Source organism: Xiphias gladius, chromosome 11 (assembly GCF_016859285.1).
Source record: "Xiphias gladius isolate SHS-SW01 ecotype Sanya breed wild chromosome 11, ASM1685928v1, whole genome shotgun sequence".
NCBI lineage: Eukaryota > Metazoa > Chordata > Actinopteri > Istiophoriformes > Xiphiidae > Xiphias > Xiphias gladius.
In genome coordinates, this window is record NC_053410.1 from 26,216,462 (window position 1) to 26,240,905 (window position 24,444).

General features: G+C 38.2%; 1 protein-coding gene across 4 annotated transcripts in view; it reads right to left on the reverse strand.

Annotated features, from left to right (window-relative positions):
• Window positions 1–572: 572 nt before the first annotated feature.
• si:ch211-250c4.3 (uncharacterized protein LOC100535981 homolog) overlaps window positions 573–24,444 on the reverse strand; it is a 50,875-nt gene continuing 27,003 nt past the window's right edge. For 2 of the 4 annotated variants that reach the window (XM_040139991.1, XM_040139988.1), the window contains 5 exons: window positions 19,588–19,750; window positions 13,974–14,101; window positions 7,229–7,350; window positions 4,383–4,487; window positions 573–2,747 (listed from right to left, as the gene is read on the reverse strand). In XM_040139991.1, coding sequence (XP_039995925.1) covers window positions 4,391–4,487; window positions 7,229–7,350; window positions 13,974–14,101; window positions 19,588–19,750 — 510 coding nt within the window. In that variant the 3' untranslated portion in view covers window positions 573–2,747; window positions 4,383–4,390. The remainder of the gene's footprint in view (window positions 2,748–4,382; window positions 4,488–7,228; window positions 7,351–13,973; window positions 14,102–19,587; window positions 19,751–24,444) is intronic. The other 2 variants (XM_040139989.1, XM_040139990.1) reach the window with 2 other exon arrangements.

The following is a 24,444-nucleotide window of genomic DNA, read 5'->3' on the forward strand; positions in this document are numbered from 1 at the left end:
TGAAGTAAGTCACATCTTTAATTTATTTCATACACAGTATTTCCTTCTTGTCTAAAGGAAGCCTCCTCATTTGAATGAAACTGTGTACCCCAGACAATGTGTAGTTTTACTATGTAAGAGTGTGGCAACAATATGGCCACAGGGGTCAATTTCTTGTGAAAATACAATGTGTTGTTCAACATGAACCTTATTAAACTTCTTTCATTGCATTGGTCATAGTTAGGGTTAGTGTATGGCCAATACGACCTTCATCTTTGACCCCCTTATTTTGGTTGGCTTTAGTTTCAATATCTGTCTAGTATTTTAGGATGTTTTTAATTAGTTCCGAAATTTTAGAGAAATGTTAAAGCTTCATACAAGTACTGGACAAAAAGGGACATGCAATAATTTCAAATGAAAATTTACAGTCATTTCATATTTTTTTCATGTCATTATTCTCCTTTACCTTAATAGTATAAGTACTCCATATGCTGCGGGTGCAAAATTATACTGTAGGTCAAATTATATAACAGATAAATAGCTTTTTTAGATTCAACTTTATTTTGAAAAATAAATTTTAACATTATAGCAGTATGCAAAATGCAACATATAAAACATATACAGTTGTCTGACGTCCTGCAGATAAACATCAACTATAATTTACACACAAAATTCAACATACATGCCTTCTTTTATTGAATGATACGACAAAAGCGGAGTGCACTATAGTACAGTACACAGTAAATACTTTACCTCTTTGGAGTAAAATATAATGATGTAATATGAAGTATCCGTTGGTGTCACAATACCCAAACAAGACTACTGAAGCACCACCACCTTTAAGTGCAATACAATGCTCAGTGGTGGTGTTACTGTGATGTGATTTATTTCCTAGGATTTTCAGATAATCACATATGAGTGTCAGAGTCAGTGATCTTGCCATCTGCCAATAGTGTATTTTTTCTGTAATAGATGTTGCTGAGAAGCAAGACAAGTCATTAGCTAAAATCAAGACAAATATTTATTTAAAAGACTACTCAATAAATGGCAATTTTGTGTCCTTGCCTATCTTTTTTCCAAGAAACGTACGTAAATCTAGCCAGTTCTTGAAAAACAGCACTGTGCCAGCTATACATGACATCACCATTGCCAAGCCTGCACAACCTGAAACAAAGATACAATCGTGTGAACTGATATGTTTCAACTTTGAGTTTATGTTAATGTTCCTGACTGCAATTCTGAACATCCAGAGACATAATGAAAAGCAGAACACTCTGGAGGACAATAACCAAATAAACTTACCATGAACCAGAGTTCATGGTTCATTTCTGAGAACAATCGATGTATACATTGCTAGCTCCTGCTAAGGTCTTTACTGCCTGTACACTTGCCATTTGGGACAAAGACACATGGACTGTAAAAATAGTCCACTGGTCAAATTTGCACGAAAAAAATCAGGTGAAAATTTGCATTGTATTCAATCTGAATGGATTTAAGGACTATTCCTGAAACCAACTTACTACAGTTTAGCTGTTTGTCAGCTTGACTCAGTATACATCCAGCAAGTAAACATTATGTGGTGATAATATGATTTACAATTTGTTGTTTTTGGTTGAAGAGTTCGTAGCCATTGTGCTTTCAGTATAAAAAGCAGTGAACTAATGTAGCCAAATAAAACAGCCTTGTTCTGAAAGCATGATGGTTAGTCGTTGGTTGTAGCATATGACATATAGAAACACCTCCACACACCGGCCTATCACTGCACTGAAGTGGCCGTTTTTGTTGGATTATCGTTGTCGTTAACCCAGTGTTGTTGAAAACATCAACTTATTATTACGTGTCCTCAGCCTTTTCTTTTCTGTTACTATAACTCCATCTTGTCTGGAACAAGACGAGAATTTCAATAATGCAACACTGGCACAGGAGATAAATTACAGTGTTTAATGTGTCAAACACAAGCTCATGTCCTGAAACATATTCTAGTCATAACAAGAGAGTGATGTTTCTCTGAAACATCCTATCAGCATCAGTTTATGGACTGAAAATTTAAGAAATAAATGTTCAGCCAAGCTGCTGTTTGCTCAAGTTCTCATGAAATTAATCAACAGCACTGCATCATCATCATCATCATGTGGAGTAAAGTGATAGTATTTGTTATTAGGTGCTTGAAATGTTTATTAAGATGAGACAGCAGCTTGCGGAGAGGCTGTGCTTTCGGTCTGATATGTTATCTTTATGATCCATACACACACACACTGGAACTCAGAGTTTATCTCCTGCAGTTATCTCCTATGTCCTCTGCATACACGTCATCTATGCATGCATCCCAGTTATACATCATCAAACGCACATTGTAAAGTAGTCTGCTATTTGTAATTGGCACGTTTACAACATTTTAGAAAATTAAAAGTTGAAATATGAAAAAATGAAATATATGCATGTTTCACATTAGTTGGATTGTTAAGGATTTTTGCAGTGTCCTAATGGAAACATTTATGTATATAGTATAGTATTAGTAGAGTATATATAATGTATATATAATGTAGTTAAATTGTGTCACAGTGTAGATAATTTTATACGTATAGTAGCATCGTTCTCATCTCATTCTCCTTTACGAGCAGCAACAGCATCCCTCACACAAGAGTCCTCTCTTTTGAGTCCCTCAGTTTCATCTTTTTTCTTCATTCCCTACTTTTTGTCTTTCACTTTCTCTTCCACTCTTAAATCATCTCTGTGTGACACCCCATATGAGACCGTCGGAATCTGATCTGAGGAGGAGACAAAGACAGAGGGTAATGTTAGGAAAAGTACCGTCTCTTCACCTTCATGAAGACTCCAGCAGATGCATGGACAGTAAAGTACACCACAGTGTGGTAGTGTGAGGTACATATTGTTGTGAATGACAATCAGGGCAGTGGAGGCCAGGGTAGTTTATCTCCACTAACACTGTTGTAATGCCTTGCATACTGTAGTTATATAATGCATAATGGGCTGCATAGAAAGTGTTAACTATACCTCTGAATGATTATTATTATCATTATTATTATTGTTATTATTGCAGCCCAAAATGACAGAATTTTCAGTAGCTTTCCAGGACAATTGCAGGTCAGTAGGAAAAAAAGTATACATTCATTTCTGTAGTTATAATTAGTGTAAAAAAAACATTCAGCAGTTTTAGAGCAGGAAATTTTAATTTTGTTAGTGAACGTGGTTAGCATGCTAGATGAAGTTAGGCTATGGTACTTGCAGGTACCAGTGAGATGAACACTATATCGGGACCTTTTTGCCTGAATTAAACGTAAGTGGTGGTGCTTTATCCAAAATGGTATAGCTTCAAACAAGCTTCATAAATGCAGCTTAGTTGCATTGGCATTCTTAGTTTAATGTATCAGGTTGCCCACTTCTGCTAGGACAAAATACTGCACTGAAGTCAGCAAATGTAAATTATAAAAAAAACAAAAATTAATTAAGTCGAGGTTTTCATTTTCTTAGAGATAATGCGAGTCATAATTTTGACTTAGTATTCAATTCTTTTGACTTAACTATTGACTTACGATAAGTCTGGTGAATAATTTTGTTGTTGTCAAAAAATTTTGTGAGTAGAGATGAGCCAAAGGCTGAGCCATAGAACTCCACTGTTTCCAAAAATTATTAAAAACACATCAGTGAGCCCCATTGTTGCACTAGGTGACATGTCCCTTCATTATAATGAACACACACACACACACACACACACACACACACACACACACACACACACACACACACACACACACACACACACACACACACACACACACACAACGTGTAGTTTATTTTGACTAAGTCTCACATACACTGCCTGCTGCTCCAAATACTCACTACAGCAAACCATGAACCAATGGGCTTGGGCTGAGAGCAACAGACAGGGTAGAGAAGTCAAAGAGCATTGAGAGACGAAGTAAGAAATTGATGGTTTACTCTTTTCATGGTTTGCAGACATAAATAATGTTTCCAGCTATATATTTAATGTGTCTTCATTGTGACAGACCATGACTACTTTCATTTGCATCATTCCCAACTTTTTCCTGATCATTATTATTATTTTTTCCTAGTGAAAAATGGCCAAAGCATAGTGATGGTTGGGTTTTGGTAGAAGGTTAGAAATGGTTACATGGGACTAGAATTTGTGGAGCTTGTAACAGGCAATACATAGTTTGGAGCAGGGTCTACCTGACAAGACGACCTCATGTTTGCAAGAAAGCTGGTTTAATGAGGTTGAAGTTTATCTAAATTTGACCTGGACCAGGATGTATTTTCCCAGTTTTATGCAGAAAAAAATAATAGAGGGATTTGTTCATTCTTGCATACTGATTATTTTCCCAGGTTACATCTGATTCTATGTAAAGAGCTGTAAGTACGACCTGGATGTTTATTGTAGCCAAGGAAAGTCCAATTTGCTCTGGTGGCCTAAGGCAATCATGGAGTTCCTGTTTCCGCCAGCAGGTTCTACTGGTCCCAGATCAGGTCTGTAGAGAAGGGGAGACAGTTATTAATGAGAGCTACTGGCTTTTCACAGTATTTATGGTGGACTTCTATGATGCTCCTTCAGATTACATCACAGCAGTTCTGCCTGGCAGTATGAGAAAACATTTATCATCCATTATTCTCACTTTGTCAGAAGCCCTGCAGCAGCACGGCATGCATGTCTCGGGAGGAGGGTGGGGTTGTTTCTAATGAATCCTGGACTGTAGCCATATCTTTCACCAGGCCTGAGCTTAAAACCACAGGGGAATTCTCCCTCTCCTCCAGGCATACCTCAGGCCTGACTCTTCAACCCCCTCTCTCTGTCCTTCTGGATCAGTGCCAAATCCCAGTCAGGACAGAGGGAGAGGCTGAAGGGCCAGCAGGCCTCCAACTCCCATCAGATTCCTACAGTATACAGCCTCTTGAATAAAGTAAAGCCACAGTTCATCCACACTCAGACCCCTCTTCTCATAGGCAAAAATGAAGCTAGTAACTCCTTTTATCCCCATCTTCCAGGAACCTGTCACACTCTGCCTCTTGCCCAAAAGTCACTGAAGTTGTCACCACTTTTCCACCACAAAAATGGCTTTCTTTCACCTCATGCTGCATTTTATTCATTGCAGTTAAATAACGTGCATTCCTTCTCTTCTTTTTAGGTTTTGTTCAAGAAACAAGGAAAAAGAGCACAGCTTCTTTTGAGTGGTGCCACTTCAACCCAAAGGGACAAGACATCAAGACAAAAACCAAGGGACAGTAATGTCTGGGCTTCATCACAGAGTATGGAAAAAGATTTGAGATTTCTCAACCTTTCATACTTTTTTGACAGAAAGTGGGATGAAAGGATGATTATCCTCATATCTTTTATCACAAAATTGTTAAAATATGAGTAAATGTGTGTCTGTATTTTGTGTGATTGTTTTCTGTTGTCTCACAATGATGTTTTCTCTGAAAGGTCCCAGTTGAGAGGAAATAAAAACTGCAGTTTGATTGAGTACTAAATCAATCACTTCTATTTCCCTTCCTTACCAGATATGTAATTGTAAATAAGCCTCAACAGCTATATATTTTCTTTGGCTAACAGCTGTCCCAACATTATGGTATATACTTAAAGTACATGTAATTGCATACAGAATCAGAATGACCATCTCCATTAATTAGGTGGCTCCTTGGTCAATGATATTTTTTGCACATAAGGAGCAATTTATTCAAATTGAACAAAGAATGAGAGTGGATTTTGACGGGCAGGAAACCAAAACAATGAGCTAAAACAGGCTAAAATGCGCCATAGAGCTGAGGGGAACTGCAGAACACCTTTGTTTAGTGCAAATTTACAAAACTGATTAAAATTAAATTATAAAAAAAATCTTCTTAACATGCAGCCAATAATATCAAACTCTGTTTTAAATATTATTCTAACTTCCAGTGTGTAGTAATGCTTTGATTTTTTTCAGTGGTGACCAAAGAACTGACCCCAGAGTGCTTGGTAATTCATTGCAATATTTTGTATTTTGCAGCGCAAAGGGCTCGGGCTCTACAGCAAAACAGATTTTGTGGGAACATACATGTGTATGAGTCAGTTAAAAGTCCAGGACTTTCAGTATGCATTCCAGTTAATCCTAAGGGTGTTACAAGGCTCTGAACAAACCCCTCAAGTTCTTTCACACCAAACTGGGAAAGCCATTTCTTTATGGAAATATCTTTGAGCCTTTCCTAAACTATTGACACAAAGCCGGAAGAACACTGTTGTATAAAATAGCAATGTATCCTGTAGCATTAAGTTTTCCCTTCATTGAATGTAAGCAGCTTAGACCAAACCAGGAAAGACAGCTCTAAATGCAAAGAAAAAGGTATGTGGACATTTGGAATGCGGAAAAAAACACAAAATCTTCATCACAACTATGGCAAGTAATCCACTATTTTTAATAAAATTTATTTGTAATTCAGAAAAAGTAAAGGCTAAATAGGTCTTGGTCATATTTTCACTTAGACCCTGTCCATACCTGTCATTAACATGAGTCTTGGTCGATCCGATCACAAGTTGACAGGTCTAAGTACATCAGTTCACACCTGGCATAAAATGTGTCTCAGGTGACCGCTTGTGATTGGATCTCACCTCCCTGTTCTATACGCAAATAAACATGTACATCATTTTTTGTTTGCAAAGACCAAATGTCATGTTGTTTTTAAACCGATTGGGAGGCAACAATGCACTTCCCAGGCCTGGTCTTCTGGAAATTAAAAGAAGAAGAAATCGAAACAGTACAGACTGGGTCTATTCCTTGGCGTGTTCCTGGCAAACCAAATCACCCAAGATGTTTGACCAATCACATTATATCTCTAAGGGCTTTTTGAAATTTTCTGACAATGTGGACCAAGCCATCTTACGCAATTAGTACGACTTGTATTCGTTTGAGAAAGATTAAGTACATCTGCTTACACAGAGGACATCAGTTGAGTAGGCGGTCCTTCAATGTGGCCCAGGACACAAGTGAATGTGGTCTGAGTGATTGAATCTCAGTGTGTCGTCAATGCATCTTGGGTGCATTCACACCTGTACCTAGAGCTGTCCACTTGTGATCAGATCACCTGAGATGCATGTTAATGCCAGGTATGATCAGGACGATGATTAAGTGATGATTTAGTAAAATGTCAAAAACTTCATGGTTACAGGGATATGGTCCAAATATGGTATAGTTCACAGAGAATATAGAGCTCAAAGTGGAATTTGTATTATATTCCTCACCTGTAGAGTTGTGGGCAGGACATCTTCAGTGAGGCAGAGCTGAGCCCCAGCCTGCTCTGGTTCCTCAACTTGGTTTTCCTCACCAGGTCTTTGACTCGGCCCCAAGTGTAGTTTTCACTCAGCTGAACACAAAGACATACAAGAACAACTGTTTCATATTGTTTAGCTATGGTCAAAGTTCTAAAGCCCTGAGGGCAGTCCCCAAAGGCTACAATGCTCCTTAAGGCGCGTTCCAACAAAGTGAAGAAAATTTTCACCCATGTACATTTGTGCATTTTGTACTGCTGGACTGTTCGTGCAGTGTATTGGTTTGCTGCAAAGAGCTGACCTAGCAAATGTACATTAGCTGTAAGATAACTAGAAACAGATGCACTGAACCTGTCTGTGGGATTGTGCCTATGTGTATGTTTGTGTGTCAGCTCAGCCTCTGACTGAACTCAGCACTCATCTGGAACTCAAATTCTTTCTGTTAGTGCCACCCGTGTTAGATCTGAGGTCAGGTGATTGGGCTTTTGCTTGTAGAAGAAGACAAGAAAAGGCAGTGGTAAAAACTAAAGAAAAATATACTTGACTGGTAAGTCTCCTATCTACAGGCCAATAGTGGCAGACACGCTGCAAAACAACAGACAACAGTGTGTCAGGGTTCTAAGCGTCTGAACATTGACAGATTTATTAGATGGATCTATTGATACCCTTCAGAGCTGTCTGAAAGAAACAAGCACAAAATAATCTGGAAGATGCTACCAATAATAATGACGGTTAGATTAGCATACTGGAAGAACAGTGTTAGTCCTCAGAAAGAAAATACCCTCTTGAGAGAAAAGATCCAGCAAACTGAAGACCACAGCTTTAAATTCAACCTCAGAGTACTTGGGATTTTCATTGGTGCTGAGAAGGGCAATCCAATGCCTTTCGTGAACTCTTTTTTCCTGAATTGTTTGTGTTTCTGCACCCGTGTATTTCTGAGCGCCCCACCGGATCCTATCTATTAAATATCATTGGAATCCTAAGCCAGTCAGCAATACTTTTCTTCGAACTGCACTAAAGAACTGAAAAAAAACAAGGAACTGGATAAACCTTGTCTAAAGAATTTGCTTTTGGCAAGTGTTTATTTGTTCTGATTGAATTTTCCAGGCCTCTGGCCTAGTTAAACTACCATAAATCAAAATTTTTCATGGGAAATAATTCTACCTGTCAGGTGTAATCAGCAAAATTTCTTGGATCTTTTACTCATTAAAAAAATAAAAAATAAGGTGGAAAAAAACAAATTAACCTGATTTGCAGTATGATTACAAAATCAGTAGGTACTGTCAATAAAATAAAGGTTGGGTTCATCATAAATGTTTGTTAACTCTTTAATTTAGTTTATCCCAACCCCATGTATTGCAATATTGTTTGTGCTGGAACTTGTCAGACTTGTTATATTTAGTAGCCAGACTGAACACTCAGACATGTACATCATTTCATCTTTAAATTTAGATTTAAGATGTATAAGTCCCTGTCAATTCAGGGAAGCTTAGCTATGGAATACATACAATCATATTGTTACACTGTCCTCTTCTCTCACAAACTTTAAATTCAGGATTACAGCTTATTTGGTGAGCCACACTACTTGAATTTTGTACTTTGTGGCCTCATTGATTCTGGTATCTTTTGTAGCTACTGTAGAGTACTGTATGTTTATTATCAACTTGTTATTAGCATTTAACTTATGCAACATATGACATGACATTTAATAGTACTGTTTTTTCTAATTTTTTTTATATGTTGTGCTAATGTGTTTGTGTGTTTGTTTTATTGATAAACTGTGATTTTGATTGTATTGTTTTTATTACCACTTTGGCTTATTGGTGAGAGAGCTCCTTGTAAGTCCTTTTGGGTTTTCTAATCCCACCAACATCCCTTTCTTTTGTTCCTGTTAAAGTATTATGTCTTTTTTTTTTAATAACTTGTACAAATAAAGCAACTAAAACTAAAACTGTGCAACTTGGCCCCTCAGCCACTGGTCAATATTGCACAACGCGTAGGCTTGCAGTCTTCACTACAGCCAAGATTAGTGATTGTGCATTTATTGAGCTTTGAGGGGAAAGGGACACTTCTACACCTTGCTGTTGAAAAAACGGGAAATTTCCAGCTCCAGGGGGAAGAGATTTTCATCTTTCCTGACTATGTAATACTATTTTTTTCATTACAAATGATAATATCAGCTTAATAATTTGAGTGAAAAGTTGAAGCCAAACTTGAGGGTATGTGCTGTATTTCTCATGGGAGATGCCCAGAACTATTTGGTACAAAAACACCTATTGACTGAAGCTCATGACCTGTATCAGCATGATTTTATACATTGCACCGCAATGTATAAAATTATTGGCTGATTTGATAATTGCATGAATAAGCAGGTGGACAGTTGTTCTTAATAAAGTACTCAGTGAGCGTATATACATATACAGTATACATGTAGGTGTATGTGTATGTGTACATATATATACAAACGGCTGACGAATTTAAAGAAAAAACTGAATAAATGAGTAGAAAACATAACAAATACAGATGCTTCCACACAGGTGCACTGCATGGTACAATTAAGAAGTTAACCTCCATTCATGCTCTGTGGCATATATAAAAATACTGAGCAGGACCAGTTGATTCTGATTTTGTATCAAGATGGCAAAAGGAAGAGATCTAAGTGACTTTGAAAGAGGGTAAATTGTTGGGGCACGGATGGCAGGAGCTTCAGTCACAATGACTGCTCAACTGGCTTGTGTTTCAATAGGAACAGTGACTAAAGTGACATCTGCATTTAGATCTATGGGAAAGACATCAGTAAACAGGGCTGGAAACTTTGATCGACAGATGACATTTGATGACCATGATGCTCGTGCATTAGAGCGATACGTAAGGAAAAACGGAAGAGCAACTTTTCCTCAGGTGCCTGAGAATGTCAATACAGGATGTGACCAGACTGTCAGTAAGAACAGTAAGTCTACAATTACATAGAGAGGGATATTACAGTAGGGTTGCGTTGCATAAACTGGTCATTAAAAAGATGAATGCACATTTGAGAGTTCAGTGATGCAATGACCAAAGCCACTGGTCTACAGAGATGTAGAAAAAAGTGATATGTTTAGATGAGTTATCCTTCATCGTATTCTCGATGAGTGGGCGACTGCATGTGTGGCGTAAACCAAGAGAATGGTACAGGCCTGACTGCTTGACCCCTAAGTGAGGGGATCCAGTGCCTCTATCATGCTGTGGGAGGCATTTTGCTGGCATGGCTCGGGTCCACTTGTCCCCTTACAAATCAATACAAAGTTGTTCTGAGCGACCACATTTATCCTACTATGTAACATTTCAATCCTGATGGGGGTGGTCTCTTCCAGGATGACAGTGCCCCCAACCCCCCATGGGGGGTGGTGGTGTGTTTTCCTCAAGCTCGGGTCCTCTCCCAGAGGCCTGGGAGTTTGAGGGTTCTTTGCAGTATGTTAGCTGTTCCTAGGACTGCACTCTTCTGGACCGAGACCTCAGATGTTGTACCCGGAATCTGCTGGAGCCATTCTCCCAGTTTGTGGGTCACAGCCCCTAGTGCTCCAATTACCACTGGCACAACTGTTGCCTTTACTCCCCACATCTTTTCTAGCTCCTCTTTCAGCCCTTGGTATTTTTCGATCTTCTCGTGTTCCTTCTTCTTGATGTTACTGTCGCTTGGGATTGCTACGTCTATCACTACTGCCTTCTTCTGTTGTTTCGATCAACACAATGTCCGGTTGGTTAGCCATCACCAGTTTGTCAGTCTGGATCTGGAAGTCCCACAGGATTTTGGCTTGGTCATTCTCAACCACCTTAGGAGGTGTCTTCCATTGTGATCTTGGGACCTCCAATCCATACTCCGTGCAGATGTTCCTGTACACTATGCCATCCACTTGGTTATGGTGTTCCATGTACGCTGTTCCTGCCTGCATCTTACACCCTGCTACTATGTGCTGAACTGTCTCAGGAGCATCTTTGCTCAGCCTGCACCTGGGGTGCTGTCTGGTGTGGTAGATCCCCGCCTCTATTGATCTTGTACTGAGTGCTTGTTCTTGCGATTAGTGCTTCTGTGCTGTCCTTCAGTCCAGCCTTTTCCAGCCACTGGTAGGATTTCTTGATATCATATATATATATATATATATATATATATTTATACACACGTAGTTGTTAACTACGTCAGTAGTTAATATGTTTAAAGTACTTTTGAGTAATACAACTGAACTGTGTTTACATAAAGTCTGGAGGCAATTAAAACAAACAGAGTTGAAAAGTCATTTGATTCTCATGTTGAGGATTCTTACCCAAAAAGTGAATTATTTTTTTGTTTCCTCCAACTATGTTTCAAAAGTCATAGTGTTCATATAATTCAATAATTTTGTCAGATCACTCTGCACTTACTATTGTGACTTTACTATTGCACTAATCTCATTGTAGCCATGGAGATTTAACTTTACTTTACTTTCAAATCAAGATTTTATAGATCATATTAATTGACATTTAGAATTTTTTTGGCCTACCACATTAACAGCTCGGAATGCCCACTTGTAATCTGGGAAAGAGCCTCATGCCTTTATTCAAATAGAGGAACTTAAATATAATTCACGTGATTTTCTATCTCCTGAAATTGCCGTGCTTAAATCTAGGCGTTATGCTGAACATGGAGAAATGTCTGGTAAATTGTTAGCCTGGCAGATAAGAAAGGAATCTGCGGAGAGGACAATACTAAAGTTTAAAGGACAAGACGGAAAAATTACTATGAACCCTCTCAATATTAAATATATTTTTAAGGTATATTATACTGATTTCAATATATCAGTTTTACATCCAGATGAATCTTTGTCCACTTCATATTTTGGAAAATTATATTTACCTGTTTTAGCTCAACATGAAAAGCATGAGTTAGACGTGAATATTACCTTAAAGTAATCAATGTTGGCTATGAATAAGCTAAAAAATGGGAAATCTTCTGGTTTACATGGTTTTGCAGTAGAGCGTTTTAGACAGTTTTCTTCTACTCTGCTACCTCTTAAGGATTAATGCTTGCTTAAAAAAAAACAAAAAACTTCTCCAGCCTTAATATATGTTTGAAAATTACCAAAGACTATTTATTCTGTCCTTCCTTTTGATCAATTTCTGTTTTGAATGTGGATTACAACATATTAAGAAAACTTTTGGCATTGAGACTAGATGAAGTATTTCTCTATCTTAGCCATCCTGATCAAATAGGCTTTGTCCCTCAACATTCATCCTCTGATAATTTAAGAAGCTATTTCAGTATTTTGTTTCATACTCCCGACTGCCCATCTCCTACCTCTAAAACATCATACACTGATCTTTTCTTGTTTACTTAATGTAAAAATATAAGTTTAGTTAATTTCAAGTTAATTCAACTTAGAATGTCTAGTTATCATTTTTTCGGCATGAGTTTATAAACATAATTTATATACACTGAGTTGTTCTATTTGCTAGCTTGAGGTTGTCTGATTAGAAATGATTATTTGAATGAATGCACTGCTGATAGTTCACTCAACCCATTAAAGGAAGTTTTGAAAGAAACAAAACTAGCATATTAACAGACTTGTCATCGTGCATTGCTTGAGAGTTAAGACTCTCATCTTTTGTGGTTTGAAGAAAACAGACATGATGAAAACCGGATGTGTCTCTTAATACATGATAAATTAAGTGATTGTTGTTTCTTTTCATAATAATCAAAACAATGCTAACCATGGTGAAAATTAGTATTGATTACTTTTGATTATTATTTTAGCCTCTCTTGACCCTGACAAAGCATTTCCACAGACAAGAGTAGAGATATCTTATGGCTTGGAATGTTTTAATTTTTGATTATGGATTGAAATACTCTATAAATCTCTGATGGCCAAATGGACATGAATTTTCATTTTCTGGCTTATTTCTAATCTATTTAAACAGAAGTAACAAAAGAAATGTTCTGAATTTAGATTTATTGACCTTTTAGTGATAGGTATTATTATCTGAGTATGTATACATGGGTGTAGTTATATGTATATGTAAAGTTGTGCAAAGTTAGTCTTTGTTTTACCTATGTATGGATTCCATGAATCTCTCTGTAAGACTTTGTGTGTAGTAGTCTATGCGTGTAATTAATTAATTAAATAAATGAAAAAAAAATTAATGAATAATATGGACTTTACTCAAGGTCCTCTCTCTAGCTTTTTTTGGAACTTTAAACAACTTCTCATTGTCTTTATTAGCAATGAGGTATTGGCTCAGTTCATCACATGACTTAAGTAAGGAACTTTGGCCACATTATATTTGGCCAGTTGTTTATATAGGAAGATCGTAACTCTGTCTCTGTGTTCTTGTTATCATATAACTGAAGTTCCATACTAAGGGCAAATGATAACAACTGCATCAACAACTCCATTCACTGATGAAGACCATAAGATAAAGTTGAAAGCCATGGAAAAAAACTGGTAAGTGGACTTCAAGTTAAGATTAATTCATCAAACCGTTGGAAATAATTAAAAATGCATGGTAACAGAACAAAGAAGACTTAATTTATTTGGAGCAGCAATATTCTTCCTACTATATTCCTTACTGTCAGTTCCCAACATTTGCCTAATATGTATGTATATATTTACATGAACAGGTCCTATCTAAAAATACAATACCAAAATGATTGTGATTCTTGCAGTGGACCTATAACATTTAGACCGATAACGTGCACATAACTCACCCTGCCCTGGGGGATGGAGAGCCCTTCAGTACTGTCCCCAAGGAAGCAGATCTCCCCCTCAGTGTAACTTTTTCGGTTCAGGCCTCTTCTCCACAGTGGAAAGGGTGTCAAACCCTCATTCTGCATGTCTGAAACACAAATCACAAACAAGGAGCACTGTGTGTGTGGGAGAGTTTTCTGGGGTAAGGCAATTTGTTCTTTTAAAAGTTATTTGGAAGTGCTACTTAGAGACCGACGGCAACCAGAGGTCCAGTAAATATGTATCTAAGTAAATTATCTTGTGTATTTTGTCCTGTTTTTATATTTGTACTTTCCTGAAAGGGAAGCACTCGAACACAGAGTTCTTTGAGCAACTTTAATTGTTTCTTTTGCTGTTTGTATTTGTATCTTGAAAAGTTAAAAATGTTCAACTTCGTGTCTCTGGGAAAATGTCAAACAGCTTTATATTTTGAGCTACGAAGCTGCATCAGTGGCTGGACAAAGATAACATCAGAGAAGGGTATCATGATCCACCAGGTCAGGAAAAAGGGCCTGGGGGGGGGGCTCAGCAAGGGGGCTCGCATTGACCATTACCTTTTTAAGAGTTAGGCCTTATCAGTCAAGTGAAGCCCATTGGCAGGACAACCACCACAGTCCAGAGGGTTAGAGCAACCAAAGCAAAGCTCAACCAAGACACTCTGGAACATGCAAAAACTATTTAGAACCAGATACAAACTGCCAATAAAGAAAAGAAAGACCTGCATGTGGTTTTACTAGATCTTGACCGTGCCTTTGGGTCAGCTTTCTACTTCTTCCAGGTCCAAGAAGCCATCAAAAAGCTGGTCAAAGTTTACTCCCAGGATCTCCAGCTCTGCGTCACAACACAGGACAACAACACCACCTGGCAGCCCCTTGAGATAGGCGTAATGGTGGACTGTACCATTTCTCTCCTGGCATTCATTATGGCAATGGAGCTCATCATCCAAGCATCACAACTGGTGGTCAGAGGGGAACACTTGAAGAATGGGCTGGGTCTTCTTCCAATCAGGGCATTCATAGATGACAGGACTAGGATAACAACAACAAAAGCAAACACCAAAAACCTATTTGATAAACTCCAGGGAAACTTTAAATGGGCATCAATGGGTTCAGGATCAACACGAGCCAATACCAACTGTTCTGGAAAAGCCCATCAAAATTCTTGTACAATGCAGACTTCAAAGAAACCAAGCAGGTGGAAAAACTCAGGATACAATCAACACTCTTTCCCACTCTCTCCCAGCCTGTCCCCTCTTGGTTGGTTGTAACACCAGCCTAATACAAGGCAGATACACCTGGTGACACAACCAAATGCTGAGGTGTCTGGCAGCTGAACTTGAGTTCAAGAGAGTAACCATTCATGCCTTGCCACTCAATGCCCAGACAACTTTCTCACAACTTTCCTTCATCTGGGAAGGAGAGAAACTGGGGGCAAACCCCTTGCCTCTTGACTCATACCCACTGAACACAGCCAGGGACTTGGAAATGTGGGTTGATCGAGGCCAGAGACTCACCTTCTCATCCAAATTGCATGGACCAACCTGTGACCGGATTAGGTCCTCTGGTCCAACACTAGCCAGCATGTCTTCATCACTGAGCTGACAGTCCCCTAGGAGGTTGCCTTAGATGAGGCATACGAATTAATAAGTGATAAGCCAACCTGGCAGCTGAAGCAGAGGAGTGAGGCTGGAATGTAAGAGTGCATCCAGTTGACGTTTGTAGCCAGCGCCCCTGCAAGGGTTCTGAAGGAAGTAAGAGTCAGAGGGCAGGCCCTTAGGAGGGCAATCAAAGAGAGAGGAGCAGTTACTAGCTGTGTCTGAAAAGAAAAGATACTGTCTGGACTGACCATCTAGAGGCTAACCATGAGACAAACAACCAGGTCTGATCAGCCAGCCTTTTCTGATAAAAGGTAAAAACACCCAATGGCTTTGAGGTATACGACTAAAGATGTGTAGTAATGGTAGCAACATCATCTGGTGGTCATATCCAATAAAAACCTCACTTAAGTCAATTGTAGCGCAGAAACTTCAGGAATTGTCTCAGTCTCACTAATTAATCCATATGGAAGGTTGCAGGTAAATTCGAGGTAACAGGTGAAAGCCATTTAATGATGGTATTGATGTTCTGACCACACTTGGTCTTTCACAAGGCAAAAGTTCAATACAAATATCAGATACAGCTTTAAATGTATATTATATATACCGGGTCTTGGTTGGTTATTGGCAGCCCTGAAATGTATAAAATTTAATAAAATGTCCATTACTGAACAAGAGAAAATAAAAAAACAAAACAAAACATGCATAATAGCAAAAATAATACAACACAAAATGTATCCCAGACACAATTAGTGGCACCCTTCACTAATATTTAGTTGCAGAACCTTTGGCAACAATGACAGCCTCTGAATGTTTTGTGTAGCCACTCTTCCATTGCTATGATTTCAAGCTCTTAAGTTTGCAGGAGTCCTGTTTTCAATGGCAGATTTCAGCTGTCTCCAAGGGTTTTCAATGGGATTTAGGTCAAGACTCAATGCTGGCCAGTTTAAAATAGTCCACCTTTTCCTTTTCAACCATTCTTTTGTGCTGCTGGATGTTTGTTTTGGGTCATTGTCCTACTGGAAGACTTAAGACCTTCACCTCCAACCTAGTTTTCTGACACTTGGTAACAAAATTGATTTTTAAAATGGATTGGTAATCTTTTGATTTCAACATTCCTTTGATACATTCAATGACTCCAGTACCAGAGGCAGCAAAGCAGCCCCACAGCATGATAGAACCTCCACCCTGTTTTACTGTAGGTAGGGAGTTCTTTTCCTTATGGGGTTCATTTTGTTACCTATAAACAAACTGAAGCACTGCATTCCCAAAGAGCTCTACTTCTGTCCATAGAACATTATCACAGAGAGACTGTGGTTTGAAGATGTATATATATTGGAGTAGTGTTTCTGGCCACTTGATGAATATTAGTCCAATTAATTACTTTTAACTCTCTTTTGACTTCACCAAATGCCTCTTTAGCTGTTGAATGCTCCAATTTGTTCACCAGGTACGATCTAACTTTGTTTGTTTGCTGTTTTGCTGCCTGACAAGCAGTGTACAATTGGTTTATCTAAGCTTTTTCACTGAAAACAGCTATTTGCTACTGCTGGATAAAATGGTGATAAGGCCCTTGTTTCCAAACCTACATTACATCCCAAAAAAGCTTGACCCAGTACAATCTATGAATATCACTATAAAGCCATTTTCTGTCAAGCAGAGGTTAGGCATGTACACACTGTAAATGGTCACTCTGACTTACAACATATGTCAAAAAACATCTTTGTAATTTAAGTGTTCAGAGCTGCATGTTGGTTTGTGAGGTGAAGTGTTTGTTCATGTGTTAGTAGCGTGTTGAGAAGGGAGTGATAACTGTTATGACAAACTGTGATGGACAATAACACAGGCCTATTTTTTGCCTATTTTTTTGAATCTCAGTTCATCCCACTTCCACTCTCCACTTCTCCCGCGTCCATGTAAACACACCTCTGCTTATCACATGGGCTGGCAATTTCTAATGCTAATGGAACCCGACAGTACAACATTTAAACATGGCCTCAGAAGAGCTATCCACATTGCTACACCGGCTCAGGGCCCCCCCGCTCTCCTTACATCTAAGCCTCTTCTCCAGATCCCATTCCTGTCCATCAGAGGAAAAACCAAGGCATTCCAGAGTCCACGGGACATTATATGTTCCCGTCATTAGCAGGATGCCAGGAATTCCACCTGTGTCTTGCACAAGTTACAATTTTCTAATTTTCTCTTATAAATCTTCCCTACGGGACCACCAAGCTCTCCATCACCACCACTTCCTCAGGCAATGTGAGTAGCTCCAAAAGCACAACAGTAATGATCACATTTGGGAGACGGCTGTGTTTCCAAATGATGAAGCTTGTATCACCTGGAGCTTGTATCTGATGACTAGGTAAACACCAAGGCAGAAAAGCATGTGGGGCTGCTTCATGGTCAGACTGTGAAACACAAGAATCCCCAAAGCTTTTCAATAACATAGCCATTAGATCCATTTCAAGAATGTCTCACACTGAAATTACAACATTAATATGTGGTTGTGGGTGTGTGTATTTGTTGACACATCACACTGGAGCAGGTTATTAAGCACCAATCCTACTCTTAATTAAATGCTAAATGTTAATTAGGGGTGGTTTCAGTCACCTCCAGGGCATTCGGCAGCATAGCATAGACTCAGACCGAACAGTACTGTATGTCTCAGAGAAATAGAATCTGTAACTCTGATGGGCCCAGTCCACTAAAGAATGAATCTCTTATCTTCTAGGCTTTCACTGTACTAGTCGTATCTAGGCAAGTGTCCACTCATACTTGCTTGTCCAAAAAAACTGCTCTATCAACAATGCTAACCTTGTGTTCATCCCTACATTTCTTATGACTGCTTATTGGTTGTTTGTTTCCTACTCCCTCAGACTAGCCAGCATCTACCAACAACTTTAAATCTGCCATTTCAAAGTGAAATTGTGAGCACAAAACTATGGGAAAAGGCCTCAAGTGCTTGTTAGATGGTATAACAGTGTCTGAAACCCCCTTTCCTGTAGTGGATTTAGGAAGGCTGTGTCATACAGTTTTCATACATTTCCAAAACTGACAATCCAACAATCACTCCAACTCATGTAGTGATTGGTCTGGCATGTAATGATGTGCTGTCTTCTATCACTTTTTATGTGAACAACTGAGTGCAACACTGCGATTGACTTCAAGGAAAGACTGTCTGAGAGTGTGCATAGTCATCCCAATTTGTACACTTCAGTGTATCAAGATGACAAAGACACAAGAAAGACACGGAATTCTTGAATCAAGTTAACACAGGCAGTGGGATGCAGCCACTGGGGGTTACTATGACAGGTTTTTTTCCCCTTTGTTTGAGTGTGGCCACTCAGAACAGACTGAAACACTTACTTTTAGATGGAGTGTGTTGACAGTTATTACAACCGCCATTGTCTGAAGCATATCCTTCAACCTTTGTTTTCTCTTCCAAATATATCTGACCCTCCGTAGGGTTTGTTAACAATCTGATCATCTCACTGCTCATGTTCCTTGCCCTGTCAAACTCAATTTTAGTGATGTCACTGTGTTCCTAGATCTCAGCTTTTTAGTTTGAGTACTATGTAATGACCAATAGGAACGATAGTCAAAACCATGATTTTCCTTTATTTGAATTACCTTTGAGATTTCTAATTGACTTGTTCATTATACATATATCTCACATCTTGAAATGTGTGCTAGATTGACCCACACTCTATGATGTAGTTTGTGCCATAAAGCACAACTGTAGTACTATTTATGGAGCATGTGTTCCTTAAATACTGTAGACAAAAAAGGGATTGTCTTAAGATATGAACAAGCTGGTTGAAAAAGCTAAATTGTAACTAAGAAGATGGTTTGTTAATGAGGGAAATTTCAGCTCATCAAATACATCCAAAGAAGTGCTCACCATGTTTGAACAAGTTTTTTGAACTGCAACTTGAAGGACAATTTTATTTGACAGTTTTTTCAATTCCAGTAAATAAATATAAATGTGTTCGTATTACCTCTCCTGGCTGATATGAGTAGGTGCTGCTTGATCTCGGGAATGGTGGACAGGTCAGAGAGGGTTCCACTGGGTGACAAAAACTCACTTCTGGAGTGTCTTTTCTGAGCGTGCTGGAAGGTCAGGCTGGCAGCTCCACAGCTGCAGTGCTGGTGGAAAAAGTCCTGTTCAGAAACATGGTTGGAACAGGCCAACAGTGACAAAAACAGCCAAATATTATAGTATTAATTATTTGGCATTTTCATATCATTAATTTCTACTGATTTGCAGAATAAATTCATTGTCTTTTTATTTTAAAATTGGTTCTGTTGAATATATGGTCCGGCATAATAATCACCTTTGCAGATACTTATATTGGTGCAGCTGTGAGAAATACAAATTAATATTGGTCAGTCCTCACAATCAAGAGGTAAGATTCATAAATGATCTGCTAATAATGGGGGTGAATATAAGTGTAGGAGCAGATATTGGTAGCACCTAAAATTAGCATATATACTTTTTTACTGCTTTTCATTTGCCCTCTCCAGACAGTTGACAGGCACTGTGTGAAACACTGTGTTTGTCTGTGCTCACGGGTCAATCATTCCCCAGTTCTTCATATTTGGTAAACAGAATAAGTAAAGGTTCAAACAGTGTATTACTGCATTACCTTTATGCACATGCACATATTGGCAAATGTGATATTTTTTTTCAGTGTGTGTGTGTGTGTGTGTGTGTGTGTGTGTGTGTATGTATGTAAGTATACTATATATATTCATCCTTTCACAAATGACTGAGTCATCCCAGAGCATTCAATTGAAGTTCACATCCTTCCACGCAAACTAAACATGACCTACATTATGACAGCATTTCCATAAAATCTCCTAATAGTGAAAACTGCAAATGCAGCCAACAACTGCAGTGTCACGTGGAGGAGATTAAAGGCAAGGGATGAGACATCTTTTTTTTCCTGCTCTTTTCCTTTCCTTTGCCACTACTAGAGAAGGAGAAAAAAAGATTCCATGTGGCTCACAAAGTGCTTTCCTTATTTTTGCTGAAACATTTCTCTTTCCCTGTTTTGCTCTTTCTTACCTTTCTCCGACTGTGGAGGCAGGGTTCTAATGGGCCTCTAGAACAACTCAGCCGAGTGCAAATCAGCCAACACACACACATTTTCCTCTTGATATCAACACAGCTTTCTTACATTAACCACTGTACATTTACATTCTAAGAGAGTATTGGGGGTAGATGACAGTGTGCTGCAGTCATGCCTCAACATTATTGTGTTTCTTAAATCTCTAGGTATTCAGGGTTTGACCAAAAATTGGCCTGCAGATGCCAACACTAGTTAATTAACCTGAAGCATTCCCTTTAATAATGTCTGCCTCAAAGCAATATACAACCAATCAAGGAAGAAACCCAGTGTGGTCCCAGAGACTGAGCATCGAGCAAGCATCTATGTTGGTTAAGCCACACTATCAGTAGGCACCAGAGTTTTATCCCAAAAGCCCTATGAAGACAGGCAAAAGAAAATCTGGTCTTCCAAATGGCAGAAGGCATAGAACAATAACAACTAAGCTGGCAAATATCTTTCACGGGGTGAAGGCCAAAATGTGACCCAGGACAAACAAATACGATTGGAAAGCAATGGTGAGAGAATAAATTAGTATTGTTTCACTGAAATTTCTGTTTGAAACTGACAATAATGACTTTATTTTAAGTGGGTTAGCAGTTCAACAGCATTTTTTTTCTGCACCTACTAAATTAGATATTAGATCTTTATGGAACTTTTTCTGGTTGCAAAGTCAATTATGCGTATGTTCTCTCTGTTAGCCAGTTTGATTAGAGAGAAAGCACCCAAATTTACAAATACTTCACAATTCAACCCAGTTGAGTAGATGAAATGAGTTATCTGGCTGTTAAAATCATCTCAAATATAGATAACCCATAAGTACAGAAAACTACAATCCTGTTTTAATATCCACTCAATAATCTATTAAACAATAGAATCTAACCCCATTATCTCCTTAATTGTTTGAGTTAAAATTATTAATATTTTGCCAAAATCTTTTTTCAACCTTGGTAGCAGCATGACTTTGATGGCAGTGTCGATTGGTCATTCCACCATTTTGGTCCAAACTGAAATATATCAACAGCTATTGGATGGATTGGCATGAAATTTGATACAGGCATTCATGGTCTTCACAGACTTTATCGTACTGACTTTGGTGATCCGCTTTTCCTCTAGTGCCATCAGCGGGGCAAAGTTTTCACTTATCCTGTGAAATATCACAACATCTAATAGACTGTTTTGCAAAAAAAATTTGTATCAATCCTGCAAAAGTAGTTTTAGCAATAGGGTATATTTACTTATTTTTCCCCATGCTTATTTATTGTTTTTCATTTTGGTTCATTTTTTTCCTAAAACTTTAAAAATGATAGGTACAAAAATTTTATTTGGAAGGGTAATATATAGGATATAGGATAGGCATTCCTACTATGCACTGGGTTAAAAAGGAAAACTACAGCACCTGCCACGTCCCCTTTATCCCTTCTTATATTCTGATACCGTAAATAGCATACTGAAAAGTATAATTAATTTAGCCTAAATCCATGGGAAAAGCTAAAGGCTCATTTGGATATTGGTACCTCGTTGTTGGATTTTACAAAAATTTGGGTCTGGATTTAAACCTGCAATAATTCATTTTCAGTGCTACCAGCTATTTTCAATGGTAAGTAGCTAAAGCCTGCCTCAAAAAAATCACTAGATGCCACCAGATTACATCACACACTAATTTTCACTCAACACTTAACTAGTTACCAGGTGAGCAAAATCAGATTGAAACAACATTTGCACATTTTCACGCAAAAGTAGTAAACCTACATTGACGCCCAAACCCAATTTCTCAGCCCTTGTTGTGTTTTACATTGAAATTATGTAAGATTTTCAATCATGACTGACACTGAAGCAACATTGATTCACCCATTGTCTAAAAGAGTGTTGGAGTGAATTTCAGATGATTTTGATATATTGGAACAATGTTTCAATCATTAACTACAAGAAACCAGACCTTCTAAAAAAAAAAGTTATTTATACAACATTTTTATAGCAGGATATTGTTCTCAAAATGTAAAAAAAAAAAAAAAAAACACCCCCCACACAAAACTTTGGTTTTATTTAGAAAAATTAAACTCAAATGTTTCCAAAAGGTAAATGACTGCACAATCAGTTTAAAATAACAACTCAAATTTAATCCCCTTCAAAATTACCAACAAGGACTTAAAACATGGATAAAAAAATTACCATAAAGATGAACTTTCACACTATGGGGTGTAGTCTGGCTGATGACATACCATTTCTTGCTAAACACATAATTGTTATACTAAATAAAGTGACTTTCCATTGCAGTGCATACAAGGACATTTTAGGCAGCTCTCCACAATACGATATTGTGAAACATTTATTTTTACTTAAAATTCATTTCACTTATCATTATTAACTAAGTCAGGTGCAAGTAATGCAGGAAGCTCCCATCAGTTTTATAGGATGTGCCCACACACAACTCGAAATGTAGAAATTGTTAACATGTATCCTGGAAAGGTATAGAAAGTTTCCCTTTCACTAAAGGAAGACTTTAAAATGAAGGATTTTTGAAGGATTCTGTTTCTCTAAAGACTTAAAGTCAAACTAACCTGATCAGTCTTTTATGTTTTCATATACAATCATCCATTTATATCTTATTTAGCATATACTGTAAGTATGAAAATGGACAGTTACAATTTTACTAGTTTGAGCACAACCAACAAAGTTGACTTTTAATAGTACACCTAACAACAGTTAGAGTCTATGTTTTTTATAAAGTCTGTTGCCAACCTAGGAAACATATTCACACCATATTTTTCATCATAAAAGAGGATATGCCTTACATTCCGTTCATTTTCAGATAATCTATCCAGAGAGACAATCATGAGCTGCTTTCAAACATGCACTGCAACCCTGAACTTTTGTAGACATTACCCGGAGAAGGTGCATGTGTGGACACAAATGTCCAAATCAGTTGAACCGGACATTAAAACAGACTTTACCGCCAGTTCCCTGGTAAAATGTGTGTAATGTCAGATTGAGTCAGTGTGTGAATAGAGTAGGTCATTGTGTGGGAGAATTCATAATGAGCGAGTGGGCGGGTTGAGGAAGTTTCTATCCTGCCTCCTGCACGCTCTACTCAGTCCCCCTCCCCCCCGGAGAGCCCAAAAATGGCTAAGTTACCCCTTATTTTTGGTTCACTTGGCGGCAGATGACACAAGTTGTGAACACATATCATTGCCTTTTAAGTTGATATGGTAAAGTTGTCAGTAAACAGTTGCTTATCCACACATCCAGCGGTTACAGAGCAACATTATCATTCATTTGGAGTTGTGTGTCTGGCCACCTGAAGAATGTAAGTCAATCATTCAGTGTCTTATCGCACTGTTTTGGTATCCACCAACTTTCTTTAGCTGCTAAAAGCTCCACTATGTTCACCATGTCTTTAACTGTATCTATCTCCTGTTTGCTGCTGAACGGGTAGTGGACAGTGAGTGCTTAAAGGTTTTTTTTTCCACTGAAAAAAGCTGCCTGCTTTGGCTAAAAACAATGCTATTAGGGTGGTGAGAGTAATGAAGAATTATTCTGTTCTTTATATGATCGAAAAACAATCTACTGTGGTTCTGAAAAACACTCAAACTGCGAAATGTGTTGTAGTAACAAAACAGTCACTCTGTAAACAGCCTGTGAGAAGATTCCACAACCATGGTCATTCATATATTTATTGTGCATGTTGATGTTTGGGCCATTTTTCAGACAGCTCTACTTACTTTCATGTTTTTATGGTCCATCGTA